Source organism: Coffea eugenioides, chromosome 2 (genome assembly GCF_003713205.1).
Source record: "Coffea eugenioides isolate CCC68of chromosome 2, Ceug_1.0, whole genome shotgun sequence".
In the NCBI taxonomy this organism is placed as follows: domain Eukaryota; kingdom Viridiplantae; phylum Streptophyta; class Magnoliopsida; order Gentianales; family Rubiaceae; genus Coffea; species Coffea eugenioides.
The window spans coordinates 76,059,730-76,076,165 of record NC_040036.1 but is presented as its reverse complement, the minus strand read 5'-3'; the positions used below and the strand labels follow the sequence as shown (position 1 = coordinate 76,076,165).

At 36.1% G+C, this 16,436-nt stretch overlaps 2 protein-coding genes across 3 annotated transcripts; both read right to left on the bottom strand.

The window, feature by feature from the left end:
- Positions 1 to 1,114: 1,114 nt before the first annotated feature.
- LOC113762549 (mucin-5AC-like) lies at positions 1,115 to 4,004 on the bottom strand. The gene is made up of 4 exons (XM_027306044.1): positions 3,638 to 4,004; positions 1,887 to 2,642; positions 1,681 to 1,783; positions 1,115 to 1,562 (listed from the first exon to the last, which is right to left on the bottom strand). The coding sequence occupies exons 1-4, from the start codon at positions 3,768 to 3,770 to the stop codon at positions 1,379 to 1,381; spliced, it is 1,176 nt and encodes a 391-aa protein (XP_027161845.1). The 5' UTR covers positions 3,771 to 4,004; the 3' UTR covers positions 1,115 to 1,378.
- A 4,447-nt stretch (positions 4,005 to 8,451) lies between these two features.
- Positions 8,452 to 15,694, bottom strand: LOC113763229 (serine/threonine-protein kinase haspin homolog). Of its 2 annotated transcripts, none has more exons than XM_027306978.1 (15): positions 15,631 to 15,694; positions 15,383 to 15,536; positions 15,210 to 15,305; positions 14,048 to 14,138; positions 13,204 to 13,754; positions 12,208 to 12,331; positions 11,724 to 11,833; positions 11,294 to 11,405; positions 10,964 to 11,056; positions 10,823 to 10,884; positions 10,605 to 10,735; positions 10,456 to 10,526; positions 10,326 to 10,378; positions 8,991 to 9,057; positions 8,452 to 8,871 (listed from the first exon to the last, which is right to left on the bottom strand). In XM_027306978.1, exons 1-15 carry the CDS (start codon positions 15,650 to 15,652, stop codon positions 8,746 to 8,748), a joined length of 1,863 nt encoding a protein of 620 aa, XP_027162779.1. In that variant the 5' UTR covers positions 15,653 to 15,694; the 3' UTR covers positions 8,452 to 8,745. The 2 variants fall into 2 exon arrangements, with proteins under 2 accessions (XP_027162779.1, XP_027162780.1); XM_027306979.1 differs by having other exon boundaries at positions 8,736 to 8,871; positions 8,995 to 9,057.
- Between the last annotated feature and the right edge of the window lie 742 nt (positions 15,695 to 16,436).

Below are 16,436 nucleotides of genomic sequence, written 5' to 3'. Positions count from 1 at the left end.
TAATTGCTATTAACTAGAATTACAGGAGAGAAAATGGTATTGTCAATTAAGGCTTGTTTCGGTATCTATTAACCAGTGGCCAAAACTCGAATAGATCTGATTTTCAAAGATGCAGAGTGGTCGAAATTATGTCGCACAATTGGTGAGATGACGTGGTACAATTCGGATCATCGCGTCTTTGAAATTTGGGTCTATCATCAAGTGTGAGATCACAAAGCACCAACGCCAACCTACGCAATCACCAACTCAAGAAAGAAAGTTTACGTTGTGGCTCAAAAATTCTCAGGAAAAGTGGAGTGCAACTTGAAAGTAGGTCTGCACCTAAGAAACTCCAATTATTTGTGCTACGGATAAGATACATTAATCTTTCATACATATTAAAGCTTATACCCACCTGAACTACCATTAGGTCATCTAAAAAGACTTGTTCTAGAGAGGTTGATGTTTGACACGAATTAGAAAACCATCTTGGTCGTGAGAGGTGGAACTAGAAATTTCTAGTTTGAGGGGACGATATGCAAACACAAATTTTAGAATCAACATAAATTTTTTAAAAAGGTTTTGGGGGACAAATAGCTTAATATATATATATAAGAAGTTCTGAAAATTTGCAGAACTTTTATTAAGAAAAGAAAGTATGAGAACTTGGGGGCACAAAATGCTAAATATATATATAAGATACTTTGAAAATTCTCAAAATTTTATGAGGGACGAAGCATGAATATCTAGATTCTAGAATTTTGGGGGCGGTGGCTCCTCTCCTCCCCCCTAGTTCCGCCCTTGTTGGTGATCAATAAAACTGGTTTAACATATAGAATTTTGATAAATGAGATTGATAGCCAGGTAACCTGCTGGATCGTGGATAAAAACTGCTATAATCCCCCTGGACCAGCTTGGAGCCTAAGAAGAATTAAAGAAAAAGGGAACAGGAAACTAGAAAGCTGATGCTCTGTAAATGTATGAATATCAGTTTGTTATGGATTTTGACGAGGGATGCCTAGACCATTGATCAATCAGATTCCCTCAGCTTCTTTAAATCAAACTGAAGGTTTCAGGACAGAGTACTTCTGTGTCATTCTTATTCCTTTAGTCCAACCTACTTGGAGAAGGATAATTAGATGCAAATATGTTGGATTATAAATATGTGAAGCAATCACGTAGACATATTGCACCTAAAAGTCACGGTGATCAACAGTAGTATAATGGTTTACACTGAACCTTAAAAGTACTCTTTTAACTGCAATCTTTATCCTGCATAAAACTGTACATAGCTTGAACTACCAAAACCTGATATACTACCTAAACTAAAGCTGAACCTCTCATGCAAGCTATTTGCTACCGATTCAATCAGTTGAATGGACAAGTCAGCGTCCGAACCTCAGGAGACTGTGATCCTTGTGAAGGTGGAGGTAATCACTAATAAGATGCAGCCAATAGCTGGTTGAAGACGGATAGAGAGGGATGTGGAGCTGCTTGAAGTTGAAGGGCTGTCACCAAAACCTGATGAGGTGCCTCCTGAAGTAGGATTACTGGCATTTAAAACAGTTGGAGAAGCTCCAGAGCTGCAAAAAATATATTAAACAAATTAAGAATGTAGGAGATTTAAAAAAAAAAAAAAGGAATGTAGAGATTCTTCTGGAAACCAATGACAAATTGCAGTAGAATATATTCATATTTTACCCTGCTGCTGTCGGTGCTCCTCCTGATGTAGATGCTGTTGTTGGGGCGCTCGTTGATGGTGATGAAGAGGAGGAAGACGTTGCAAGAACACAAGAACCAGTACCTGTACATGACAAAAGATTGTCTCAATAACAAGGATTTATCTGTTTGTTTTTGTCGACTAATGCTAAAGATTTCAAAATCAAAGAGATCTTTCAGGTGCTTACTTGGATTTGCATTGGTTATCATAGCCGTTCCCCCAAAGTCACAGCTTGTTTGTGATGGATTCTTTTGGTAATAGCTGTTGAAGGCCACTGAAGCATGATTCTGCACTGTATTAGGATTGTAACAGCTCCCACCTTGTTGGATAGTTGAACAATCTGCACCTCCCATTCCACATGCATAATCAAGTGCAGTCTGAAGTGCAGTATCTGATGTCCCACTCTTAGCAACACACCAACTCTGCCCAGGAGTTGCTGGGGCGTTTGGAGTTACTGGAGCTGGAGTAGGATTATTAACAGGTGAAGTGACAGGAATAGCTCCGGGTGTTGTTGGAGTGGTAACAGGATTGGTAACTGGTGTTGGAACTGGATTGGTAGCTGGTACTGTTGGAGTGACCGGATTTGTATTCGGTACCATTGGAGTGACTGGATTTGTATTAGGCACTGTTGGAGTGACCGGATTTGTATTAGGCACCGGGACAGGGTTTGTGGGGGGAACTGTTGCAGGAGTAGCAACAGGATTTGGCGTTACTCCAACAGGGTTTGTTGCCGGAACAGTGACAACTGCTGGGGCTGAATTATCTGGGGGAACAATGCTCGGAGTCGTCACAGGATTAGTTACTGGAGTTGTGGGATTGGTGGTAACTGGTGGATTTACCAAGTCATGCTTAACTACTTTAATGTGAAAGCTTCCCAATAATTCTCTCCAGGATGGATGAAATACTCGGAGTTTTTCCCATTCGAATTTTTCTTCAGATGCACCTGCAATGAACTCATGAAAAGTTAAGAGAGTCTACACCAAGTAAAACCTGAGATATTCATCTCAAAACCATGTTAAAGGATAGTTGCTATAAAAGCAGCCAAGGCAGTTCTTTTTTTATCAGTCCCACCAAATCAATCCCTTTTGCTCAATTCACCTTCAACCTTAGATATAAGATCTTTCCATAAAGATGAACTTAGTTCTGCACCTCTGCCTCGATTCCTCTCAATAAGTGGCATCACAGTCTATCCGAGATGAAAAGGATTCTGTGACTACAAGCACTAAGCATTCACCAGATACATTTCACATTACGACTGCTGTTGCCACTTGATACATTACTGTTTCCAGAAATTTAGAGCACTCTCTCTTAGCCATCAAAATGAAACATGAATCGCGAAAGGGAGCCCTTATTGTGTCAATATGCTAAGGTTCGATATTTTTAATGGTTCACAAAAATAGCTTTAGACAGAAACCACAAAATCAAGTAGGATTTAGTTGGTCGGAAGTAAAACTTCTTTCTATATTATTTGCTCCTCCTAATTGAAGGAGAGTACAGCGGAAACGTGTATTTTATAGTAAACAAGATATATCTAACAAAAATCTAAAAGACCACCAACCGTCCTACCCTTAATGTGACATGAGCTTTACTCTATTAGGCAGAAAATACCATTATTGTACTTGAAGATACTTGGATTCAAGAACCCTAAACTTTTTGAAGAACAAATGGTAAAGGACAGAATAGAGAGAGAATCACAAATTCACAACAGTTTCCATTAACCAACAAGAATAAACTAATGAAAATGCCGCTTAAAGATCTTTAATCTGATGAAGCAAAATTGCAAATGCGTACAGTAGCAAGAAAAGAATAATAGCAATAGAAAAGGTTTTCAAACAACTTTCCACAATGAGCAATGGAATCTAACAAGCATAATGCTGCACAGAACTCAGAAAATAAACAGTTTTCGCAGATTCAAGAACAGTTCAATCGAACACTTACAGGAAGCAGAGACAACAAGGGACAGAAGTAATAGGAAGAGATATTGAGACCCTCTTGAGGAAGCCATTGTTATGAGAGGAGTTTCTTCTGTTGGGAAGAGCTCGAAATGGAATTTTAATTTATGTTGGACCATGTTGAGCTGCTTAAAACAAATGCCCCAGAGAATTTGATAAGCTTGCCATCTTGGAAAAAGAGATGAAGACAGAGAGGCGGAAAAGGTGCTCAAGATATAAAGTTGACAGAGGGAAAAAGTTAAAGACAAACGAATATTTTTGCAATGGAAGAAGAATGGTAAAGAAAAGTGATTACTTTGTCATGAAGAACGAATTTTGGTTCAAAAATATGCATTGCCCCCCCTTGGCCATAGAAAGAACCAACATACCACCATTGTTTTTGGAAAAAACTATTTGCATGAGATTATATGTTATAGGAAAGTAAGGTGCAAGTAGTTTCAAGAAAAGTGGGGTTCACAATAATGTCACATGCATATGCGTCCACAAGCCAAAAAGGTTGGTGAATCTTATCACTGAAAAATGTTTGGTTCAATCAAATTTAGCCGAAGAACCACCAGCCCAAAGGCCGGTGGCAATCACCTAGCTTGGTGGGGTGGGAGGCAAACCAAAATGTCACATTTAAGTGGTTTGCTTTAAAAAATCTAGGCGGGTGTGTTGTGCACCCGTTTGGTTCGGTGGTGGTTTAGTCTCCTCCGGGTTATTCCTGGGGCTCCTTAGGTCCGATCCCTCCCCCTTAGTATAGAATAGATTATATTATACAACAGTTGTCGTGTCCGAAAAAAAAAAAAATCAAATTTAGCCAAAGGACTGATAGTGACAAATTTTGTATGAAGCAGAAAAGCAGTACCATGTCACATTCATGGTGCCACATGCTGATGTCTTTGGACTATAATGAACCATTTATAAGGCAAAATCCTACCAAACTTACCTGATTAATGACTATGTTACACTAGCCCTGCATACAACTGTATTCCACCACAAGATAACATGATTTTAGTTAGTGAAACCTACTCCTACTCCAAGTGAAGGGAAAGAGGTGGAGTTAAAGGGATTAATAGAAATTGGAAGAAAACTGAATCACCATCGGACAAAATGAATATAAAGGAATCTGCTGGTGAAATTTTAAAAAAAGTCTAGATACAAATGCAAGCCGAAAAATTTGATCCCTCGAGTGCACAGGCACATGCTAGTGAAATTTACAGGAAAGCTTGGATAAAATTGCAAGTCGAGGTCTCTCAATCTACAGTCACCTAATTGCCAACTCAGTCGTGCTGAGTCGGTTCAGTGAAATTGATGCTTGGGTGAAGAGTTTTGAATGCAATCAAGTCAGTCATCAACCCTTTGAACTTGAAACATGTCACTAATTGGCCTTTGTTTCGTTATTGTTACAAGAATAGACTAAATGGTTACATGGGCAAAGTCCAAAGAGATCTCCGCGCCATCTATCTTTGGATATAATTCCTGCACCACAAACAAAAATTTCAACTTTTTTTTTAAAATATTCTTAATTATTTTTTGTTTGATATACATCACATTATAAAAAAAAATTATAATAATTTATTTGAGATTATATTCTATCCCAAAGCCTGCTGTCTAACTTTACAACAGTCACCATCATTTGCAAGAACGCAATTACGCTACCCCAAGCTGAGCCGCACTAAGAAGCCCAAATTTCTGGAATTTGTGGATGAACTCATTTCCTATCTGCAGCTAAATCAACACATGATTGGAAATAAACATTTGCTGCTACAGAGAAATAAGTAAAAAAATTTTACGAACGCATTTCTGCAACAGAGTTGATATTCTGAACTGAAGAGCACAGGGTTCTGTAAAGATAACAAAGAATATCTGCTTTCTTGATACCTGTAATTGCTACTACTAATAAAGAAATTGCAAGAATCAACCATAAACGCTGCTCATTTTGCCAGATTAGCTCAGATGGAAGCTAACCATTCTTCGGACGCATTCGGAATACGCCCACCTCCCAACGACACAACAGCCAACACCTGTGGCCCGGTTAAAGTCTTAAAGAAAAGCTGATGATGGCTGGTTACTGGTATAAATGTGAAAAAGTTGGCATCAAAGTCAATTTCCAATGACTTTTGCCAAGAAAAACTCAAGTTTTGTTTGGACTAAACCTGTGACTATAATGAGATCTGTCGGCTGGAAACAAGTAAACAACCTTTTACTATTTTCATCAGATTTGGTATAAGCAGGATTTTCCTAATTAAAATGAGGTGGCTAAAAAACTTTATTGAATGTATTGGAGTGAAGTGGCTAAAAAACTTGCTAATTTTCTTATATACTGCGCTACTGCAAGCATCAGACAGTTATGTAGACAAATCTCATAAATGAAATTTTATTCATAAATGTAATATTAATTTCATAATATAATATCCTGTCTTGGGTAAGCGTAAATTGTCTATAGATACATCGTTTCTCGTACTGTAAAATCTAATAGTAAAAAATCTCAACTGCCACCAAACTATTGTAGGCATTGATTTTTAACTATCAAACAAATTTTCATTACAAATTAGCCACTGAACTAACCAATCAACACACTCGTGGCCATTTCAACAATTATTGCTCTCAATCTGCAAAATAAACAAAACTATGTTTTGACAAAAAAATACCCATGATGGACAAATACGCCCTTGCATTTTCACACATGTTCTGATTATTTTGTAAATTAAGATAAATAATCAATGAAATGACTACGGGTGTACTGATTGGTTAATTTAATAACAAATTTGTGATAAAAAATTGTTGGATAGTCAAAAATCGATGCCATCAATAATTGAATGGTCGTTGAGACTTTTTATCCACCATCTAACGACAGATTCAAGCTAAACCCTATTAATTCTGCTAATGAATATATATATATATATTAGGAAACCCACGTTTCCTTCTAAGCTCCAACCAAAAGCATGCTTATTTATGACATGGGGAAAAATTTTCAAGAATTCGACGTGGTGCGCGATATTAACTGGGTCCATGTATCTACGATTGTTTACAATCTACTAGACTTAAAAAAAGAAAAAAAGGCGATGTAAAGATGTATATAAAAAAGAAGGATTTGGCTGATGAATGTTCCCGAGACATTCATTTGAAATAGTTTCAAGTGTTGATATTTTAACAAGAGTAAAATTAATTCAGAAAAGTATTAATAAATGCGGGAGGACAATAAATGTGAGTGTGTATTAATTCTTTTGTTCCACTTTGATAGTTTTTAGGTTTTTCTCTCACACAATTTAAGCAAAATTGGTTGTGATTGTTTGAAAAGTAAATCTAGTCTAATATTTTTTGTAAAATATCCATATATTAATATTAAGAGTATCACTTATCACTATACCTTTACATTAAATACAACAATAATAATTATACTATATTGCACCAGTCAAGACATATATATCAAAGCAATTATTGGTGAAAAAGTTGACTGTATTAAATAAGACAGGCTATATAAAATATATTAAATAAGAATATTTTAGATAAGTTAAAAGTTAATTATATTTTTCAATCAGAACGTGGATTATAATTTGAGATGGATAAACAAGAAAAATAAGAATAGCGGAATAATATAATAAGTTAAGCATAAACGTCTCAATAGTGCTTTAAAAAATCCTCAAAAAGAAATCCTACTTTCATTCGCGAGTTTTGCCCTTTCAGTGTCAGCATTAACGCAGGCATTTAGGAGACCTTTTATATACGAGAAACATGCATTGGGCTACTTTTTCACCTTTTATCCCATGTTATTGAACGGCTATCATATCATCATTTAGGCAATATGAACGTAATTGGGTCCACCCATGTGGATTAATTTCTCAATTTTCCTATACCAAATGAATCAAAAGTATCTTGTCTGACTAGGTCTGGTGTCAGCCGAAAGCACGAATGGGTAATAAAATTCTAAAGAGAAAAAAAATACTACCATCAAGAATCGGAAAGTGAGTGTGCTGGCATTGGAAAGAAGGATGTAAAGCACTTAGCACTAAATGTGGCACCCTTGACTTTCTTTCTCGTACTTCCTGATCCGATGTTTCTCTTCTTTTGAGAACAAGTAGGGCCGTAAACGAGTTTGAAAATTTGTTTAAATTTGATTTATTTATTTGTCGAACTAAATTTGAATAATTTTTTTTAATCAAATTTAAAAATTATTGAATAAAAAATACTATTATCAAATTTTTTTTTATTAAATTGAACTCAATTCTATTTGTACTCGATTTGAATATCGAATAATTTAATTCATGTTTCAACTCTAAAAATAAGAGCCACGCACCATTCTTCTGGAATTGATTTTTCTTTAAATGTATATCTTTTGACATGGCCATATGACAATTCTATTGCGTGCTATCAAGAGACGGAAAAGGCTGTAGATATTGTATGTCCACATTTTCTGGAGCATATCACGCAGCCTCCTTATTAATAAACGTTACAAATGGCTGCTTGGGGTGGATTGATCCTTTTGAAACAGGAAATTCTGTATGCGGTCATAATTTGGTTAAGAAGGTTGGAGCTTTGAATGCATGATTTAGTGCCTGCAAGTAAAAAGATAACCCGTATGACCTTTGAAAAAAAAAAGAGAAAAAAGCAAAAAATAAAAGAAAAGATGACCCACATGAATTAAACTTTATATTGCCATTATTTGCCAAATAAAAACATGGAACAATAATAATGTTTGTCAATACATGCTGATATGCGTACGCTATTGAAATATTAATAGTACTCAAGATTGCAGATCAGAAATTAAGAAAAATCAGATTGAAGAAAACATATATCACAAAGTTCCCAACCAATAGATCAATCTACGAAGCACCGAGCTTACAAAAATCGTCGAAGCTTCCCATGAGTATATCCAACTTTTCAATTTTTTTTGTCCCGAATACAACAGATATATTGATTGACAAAAGCAGGAAAAGAAAATTTCCATAATACTTTCTCAATTAATTAGGCCACTAAATAACCACATGAAACGGAAACCAAGTTGGTTTCTGCTGTCATCCCCTAGAGCTGAATTTACCAGGACCTTAAATAAGTAGTTGATAAGGGGTTTAAGACCTGCATGTATATCCATGGAAATTAGCAAGTTTTATTTCAAGATTCATGGTTGACAAACAGATCACTGAAAAAAGGATCTGCAGCTGCATCTCTTGCCGAGCCATAACCATTTAAACGCTTCTTCAGTGAACGTAAATCTCTCTGATCTTTGGATGTCCGATCCTGCCACATTATTTAAAAGCAGGTTGAAGAAACCAGAGTTCATAGCATTAATCAACCAAAGTTTATAAAGAGAGCAAGAATTAAACTGTCAAGCAACATGCAAAAAAAAAAAGACTTACATACGATTTCTTTAGTAGCAAAATGTCAACCAAGTACTGCAGCCACAAGACATTCGTCTTCGGAAAACTGTACGATCATTCAATAACAAAATCAAATCTTCTCATCTATATTCAAATTTCTTAAAGAGATTAAAATTTGCAACGCCTTTGTAAACAGAAGCCAAGACTGTTAAGTGACAGAGTATCTTAAATTCAAAGCTGATAATAGAGTAGAATCTTATATCCACTTATAAAGAGACAGTTGATATAACGCACGACGGATAAATATCTCTGGATACCTGCTTATGCTGAACCATAAACTCTTTGCCCAAGTTTTCAACTTTTAAAAACTTCTGATCAGAAATGCTCCTAATGATCCTTCTGAATAGCACATTTTATTGTAGGATTTAGGCAGTTTCATCTCTTTCAGCTATCAAAACTTGCCCCAGTTAGCATGCATTCACGTATTTCAAATGGTGTTCTAAGGCATGTTGCAATACTAGTTGATACTGTATAATTTGAGATTATATTGAGCAATACAAATTGGATGTCAGCTAAAGAATCTAATTCATCTTTTCACCATCTCCTCTTGCATTGCAGTTTTTACGGTTAGGGAGCAGATCCTGAGGGATGTGCTATGCAAATAGCTAAGCAATAAAACGCCCAACAGAGGAAAGAAATTCTCAGGAATAAGATACGTGAAAAGCTAGGTTGGCTATCATCTTCTAGTAGGACATCTAAAGATTGATTGTTTGATGTTTCATTGCAAGTATCTCTGTGCAGTATTTTCTGTTCTGCATTAATAATAAAAAAAAAGTTCTCTTCGACTTCTCTGACCTAGAAATGCACACTGATTTCTACCAGAAATAAATGACCAAATGTAAGTTTATTATCAAACGAAATGTGTAGATCTATGTATTCTGCAGACTTTGCACAGCCACTTATAAACACATATGTACTAGATCCAGTTTCATTAGCGCTTTTGCCTAAATCTAGTTTTTCACTCAACAGAAATTAATGCCTTATTTTCCCCTATGTAGATCTGTCTCAACTGCATCTTAATCAAAGATATGCATCGTATTATCCTTAGCCCTTCAACAGGAACCATCTCATCCATAAACACGAAATAGATATTCTTAAGGTAAATACTTGACATCCTAACTGAGAATGAATCTTGCACAAACGTTATGTACATCACTAATATTGTCATATTGCATGGCATCTTAAATATGACCAACATTGCGAGCCATGTTCTATACATGCACACGGGTGTCTATAGAAGTGCAGGTTTGTGTCATGACGGAGGCAACAGTATCACAGGTCTAAATATTAAAGCAAAAGATCAAGTTTGATTACCTTCCTTGCCAGCATTCATCAGTAACCTCTTTCATCTTTCGGTATGTGTCGAACTGCAACAAATACATGATAGTTAAGCAAATTTTAAATTAAAAGATCAATAAGATGTATACAAACTTCCCTAACTTACTTGCTTATCTCCTTTCGGACCCTCAAATATTTCAGGGTCTAAAGAAAGGTCCAGGAAAAGTATGTCTTCACCTGTGGATAAATTGTTGGACTTTACGACAATGACTTCACACATTGAAAATGCATGACAAAGTAGAAATCAAACTTGACCTGTGTTAATCCTTGAAAGGGTGAAATCTATAATTGATATTAACAATCCATAAGTTCTGACATTCACTTTTCTTCCCTCAAGAGTGAAAGATAGCGTTTCAGAACCTTTCCGACTTAAAAGGATGTTTCCCCTGCAAGTAAGGAAAAAAATTTTCAGTTGCAAGGGAGGTGACAAGAAGCATGGTACCACCCCCAACCAAAAGGCGTGACAACCCTACCAGTGCAGATCCCGGTGTTCAAATTCATATGCAGCTTCAGCTACAGCCAACGCAAGAGTAACCTGCAACATATGACTGACAAGATATTATGCCACATACAAAATAGTAAAACTAAATTGAACATGCAGGCCAATAGCTAACCTGAAGCAGTAAGCTCCGGGCTTCATCAGTGTTCAGAAGCACAAAGCTTTCAAGATCTTTACCCCCATGTTCTTGAACAAATACAACATAGTTCTGAACAACATTTCATGAGTTGTCTTAGTGGATTATATATAATTAATACGAGTACTAAAATAATTTTCTTGAGTTACCTTAGCTGATTATCTTATAATCAATACAACTAAAATAAATATATCTTGGTCACAAGAGTTGAGGCATACCAATGTGCAAATCAATGTTGCCATGGTCAGAAATTATGATGTGTTAGTTGCGAAAATGGCACAGTTAAAATAAGCTGACAAGAAAGGGAACCTGATTTTCTGGAAACTCCTTAGGGTGATCATTCTCTGAACCATGCTTCCCATCCCAGTCTTCCCAGGCTTTGATCAAGGCAGCACCATAGTGACCTTTGCACACCCGCAAACTTTCAGTGACATTACAAAGAAGTACTAGTTAGGTTCAGCTATTCAAAATCTTGCTTACAATAGCTCAAGCCCTTGAAAATTTCTACAATATCTTAAGGAACACCTGGAATGTAAGAAATCAAATAACTAGTACATAACATGAAACTTTTCTGCCTTTTGCCTATTCAGAAATCAACAAGTGACTAAGAATGACAGGCTATGATCCCAAAGAAGTATGAACTGGCATGAAGTGGCACAAAGCATTGTAACAAATTTGACTGGATCGAAACATTAATGTACTCTACGACAAAAACATTGTTAGTGATGAATGAACTTACTCTATTGTTTGTATAAAGGAAGTACATGCATTCAAGACATCATCCCCATGACGTCTTAGCCTATTAAGAGTGCAGGATAGCATCACCTCCTCAAGTAGTTCTTCTGGTCTCTGAAGTATGTCAAAAGTAGCAGGGCAAGAAGCTAAAAATTAGAATTTGGGATCTTAAAATTACTTCACACATAAGTAAAAGAAAAGAACTAGAGACAGAGAACAGATTGACATTTTTTTCCAAATATAGACACCATCCATAGATCCTTAACTTTCCAACTTGGCTCATAACAAGTACAAAAAACATGCTTCATAAAACTAGAGAAAATCTGGTTTCCTTAACCAAAGATCACTTTGATATTTGCAAAGATTAATTTTTCCAAGGTGTTTAACAGAAAATAGAGCAAAGTTTGAAAAAGGAAAACCCAGAAATTTACCTCCAATGGAAATAAAAAATTATTTCACTTGCACAAGTACGAATATGTGTTGATTACCTTTTGCACTTCTCCATTGACCCGAAAATCTCCACCAAATGGGACAATCTTGCACACAGTCTCACCCACCTTGAATGCTTCTCCAAATGTTCCTTCACCAACCTTTGATGTGTTTTCTGAATCACTGAGTTTGAACAAGAATTTAGTTTCTTAATTAATGTCATGATAAAAGTGTAGTGCAAGTGCAAAACTAATAAGAAAAAAAGAGTTAGCAACAAAGATCCCCCTGTCCACCTCCAAATTGCTTATGTGCAAGCACAAGTTGGACTTCGGATAAATTTAGCAGGAAATAAAAGATGTTAAAAGTAAGATTTAGATAACTTGGAAGTATCCAAGAATCTACTACATCACTTGCTGTGAACCCTGCTTAAATTTCTCTATGAGCTCTTTTCAGTCTTCTTTCATTTTGATTTTACTTCCAATCCCACCCTTGAGAAGAGAAGGCTGCACCTGGAAATGTAACTATGCTTCTACAAAATTTACTAAATCACGAAGTAAAATTCAGCAAACTAACAGATTTGTAAAATCCTTTCTGATTTTGTCCAGAACATAGATGAACAAAAACTAGAAGCATAACAGAATCCAGTCACCAATGCCATGAAAATTGACTGTTCTTTAAAAATTGAGGCAACAAGCAATGCCATGAAATATAAATCTGTTGCAAATTGCAAGAGGTACAAGTGTACTGCATCAAGACTCTGCTCGTTCAAACTCAAACATCTTTTCTTACTAGATACAAAATATCAAGCCAAATTTGGTGCAGTGTCACTTTATGTTCTTCCTGAAAATCCCATAGTAGATGTGAAACCACTTAATAACTTCCCCAATCAACTATTTTCTTTTATCTTTTTCATGATTCTGTTTCAAAAAAACAAAAAGAAACACTAGTCCTGATAAAAAAATGAAATCACTTTCTTTGACATAAGCAGGACATAACAAATAAATAAAATCTCAAGCAATCATAATAGGGATTAAAGAGGTAACATATATACAAACCAGTAACTTAAAAGTACATCCAATAGTGTTGAAGGAGCTGACTGTCCACAGGCTGTCAACAGAGCCAACAGTGGATCCCAGCCCAGACCATCCTGTGAATCATGGTATGAAGTCAGGGAGAGTTTACCAACTGCAACTTGAATATCCTCACAGCTCTTCTCGCTACACCTTTCTGCTGCAGAAGGCCTTATGGAGAAATCTCCACTCAGAGAACTAAAGTTGATTCTGTTCTGGATAGATAAGCTTGGATGGATTGGAAGGGATCCATCTTCCAAGGTTCTGAGAGCTGAAGAAACAGATTCCTTGCAAACTGCTGGAGTTTGCAATATCTTTGTCAGAGAAAGGGGAGGCCCACAACCTTGTTTTTGAGCAATTAGCCATTTCCGCAGCACAGATGACAAATGCGGTATGGCCACCTTATCAGTTTGGACACCCATGAGCCATGTACCAGATCTCTTAGGTGAGGGGCTTTCCTCCAACAACTCGAAGGAATCAACCTCTTTAAAATATGCAATCTCTTTATCAAAGCTGGGAGTCTGTATAATTTTTCCCTACATAGAACGAAGAATTAAACTGAAAGAGGGAACCATACATGAGTTGGAAATGCTTCCTACATAAGTCTAGCATTTGTTTTTTAGCATTATATTGTTTCAAGCTAAAATATCAGCAAACCAACAGTAAATGCTATCCTGTTTTTGACTTTTCAGCAATGTTTGAAAGCTACTGAACCAACTTTTTGCTATGCTTCTTAATGCAACCAGTGCCACACATAAGGGAGTAATATGTCAAAAATGTAAAATTCTAGCTGGAGTTTAAGAAATGAGGCAAAGGCATTAGTGTATACCTTGGGAAGAGGTGGTTTCCCTTTCCTTTTACTTTTCCTTTGTTGAGGTTGGTAGCCCACAAATGCCTCAACTGTGATGCTTGTCCTTCCCCTGTGAATTTATGATTGGAAGGTCTTAAAAATGTGTGTTTGGTTTATCATGTATTACGAGCTTGCCACAGAAAGGCTTTCTTCAGGGAATGCTCATGTTTTGAACCGGATAAAAGAGCAATGGACTTAAAAGATGCGGCATTTTTTGAATAACTTATGGTACATTCACTATTTGACTTGACAAGAAAAGTGAACAGGCCAGCCAAATAAAGATGCTCCAAATTTCAACATGAAGAACCTAGATATACGAACAGCAAAAGGGGAAAAAACGACTCCAGTAGTGTGCTCACAGTCTTGTTCCGTGCTACCTCAGGGCAAATTCACAATACCTTCGGTATGCAAATCAGCGCATGCCTTCTATTTAGCATTATTCAGTAGTTTAAACTGGAGTACAAGCAAAATAACAGGCTGACGAGATCTCGCTATAGACATGTTGTTCTGTAGATACTGTTCACCATTGCTATTTTGGGAAAAGTCATGCTTAATAGTATCAGTTCTGAAGGGTATAACAAAAATTGAACCTCTAACCTCATAAAAAAAATGGTAGAAATGACAACTTAAAGCATGGATTAAAACACTACATCCCAACATAGCTCAACCTATCAAATGCAGAACTTCCTGCACACATTTCAGACTATAAAAGATTCAATATCAAAACCTTCACCAGAGTTCCTATCTCTAAGCTACTAGCAGAATGTCCCCTATAAAACATCTTGCTAACTTTCTACTTGTTAGCCATCTTTTCACTTCATGCCTTCATTTACAGAGTAAACCGTGAAAACAAAAATTTGAATTTTGGATACGTGCTAAAAGCTTCAACTTTACTTTAGTTAGTCCTAATTCAGAACCGCAATACCTCATTTCTGATCAAAACTGCCTCACGCTTATTCGAAACTCGGTTAATTTTGACAAGTATAATTAAATGCAAGGAAGTCCACAGCTCTCAAAGATCAAACAGAAACGTACACATGTACAGCTTGCATCACTACATAATATGAAATTGCCACAATGCCGTATTTTTACCATCCCAGCAAAAAATTATTCAGCTAATAAGGAAAATTAGGGCACATACCTAGTGGAAAGTGATCGATTCCAACTAACTCGTTTAGCAGGCACTAAACTCACCCGATTCTCATTTAGCGAAGTCGAACTTGAATTTGACCGCCTTCTGAAATAAATTACTTTAAAAATTCAATATTTTGAAAGAAAAAAGAAATTATATTAACAAAAACGAGAAAGATGGACCTTTCTGTTACAACATCTTTGCTAGGATTCTGGCATTTTCGCCTTCGATACAACACGGTGATTTCTGGTTCTTTCGGCTTTAATGAGTTCCCAAAATCACTGCCACGGTCAAGATTACCATCTTCTTCGGAGAAAATTTCTTCCCAGAGATCACCTAAAAAAAATCATACCGGAAAATATGTGTAATTATGCATTAAAATTCAAACCGAATCACTGTTGAAAATTAGGGCTCCAATTTTCGAACTAACCACTTGATTTTGAAACCATCATTGGAACTTGATAGGAATTTAAATGCAGGAGCAGGAGAGTAACGTTAATTGCTGTCATTTCAGTGCAGGGGAAGCAGGGGGTAGCGATTTAAAAAGGTCTGATGAGCGGGAAGGAGAACTGCGACGTCGTTTTTTGATTGAAAGCAGAGCTCGCTTACGTTTTGGGCTGGAGATGTTTTATTAAAAGGAAAATTTTTCGGCCCAATTGAATGAAGGACAATTATCCAATTAGGATGGATAGAATTTGGGTCCAAAGTAGTTCAAAAATTACCGGTCCAAATGTAAGAAGGTCAATTTCTAGTTTTTTATTTTCTTGGATTCTTTTACATTTATTTTGGAAATGGAGAGGAAGAATTGACTCATTGAAAAAGTGTAATATTCCACCTCTCCCCTTAGTGTATAATAAAAGAGGGAGTAGATTAGAAATTATCGAGTTAAAAAAAGAAAGAAAAAAAAAAGCGAGTGTGAGGAAGGGAGACAATCGTTTCTTTTTTATTCAATTTTGTTAGACGAGAAAGAAAAACTAATCTATAAAATATAATGACTTTTGTATTATATTTTCTTGACTGTTGCCTCGCTATTATTTCTTCTTTTCCTCTTAATTACAATGACATCAGTATTAGGGTCATTTTGGTACCGTAAATCTATGTATTTTTCTTGCTCCAAATTTAGTTGTCCTCCATAATTAATGTGGTTTTGTAACAAGAAGGAATAAAGGCCTTGTTTGGCAAGCAAGTTTTTTGCCAAATTTGTTTGCTATAAGTTTTTTAACAACTTTACCTACA

What these genes read in the sequence shown, in the direction of transcription:
- LOC113762549 (XM_027306044.1), bottom strand. Translation starts at nt 3,770, where the DNA reads ATGGTCCAACATAAATTAAAATTCCATTTCGAGCTCTTCCCAACAGAA. An exon ending in GATAACCAATGCAAATCCAA is followed by an intron (nt 1,784 to 1,886) that starts GTAAGCACCTGA and finishes TGTCATGTACAG; the next exon opens with GTACTGGTTCTTGTGTTCTT. An exon ending in GGAGCACCGACAGCAGCAGG is followed by an intron (nt 1,563 to 1,680) that starts GTAAAATATGAA and finishes TATTTTTTGCAG; the next exon opens with CTCTGGAGCTTCTCCAACTG.
- LOC113763229 (XM_027306978.1), bottom strand. Translation starts at nt 15,652, where the DNA reads ATGATGGTTTCAAAATCAAGTG. An exon ending in GGAAACCACCTCTTCCCAAG is followed by an intron (nt 13,755 to 14,047) that starts GTATACACTAAT and finishes CGTTCTATGTAG; the next exon opens with GGAAAAATTATACAGACTCC. An exon ending in AGGAGTTTCCAGAAAATCAG is followed by an intron (nt 11,057 to 11,293) that starts GTTCCCTTTCTT and finishes AATGTTGTTCAG; the next exon opens with AACTATGTTGTATTTGTTCA.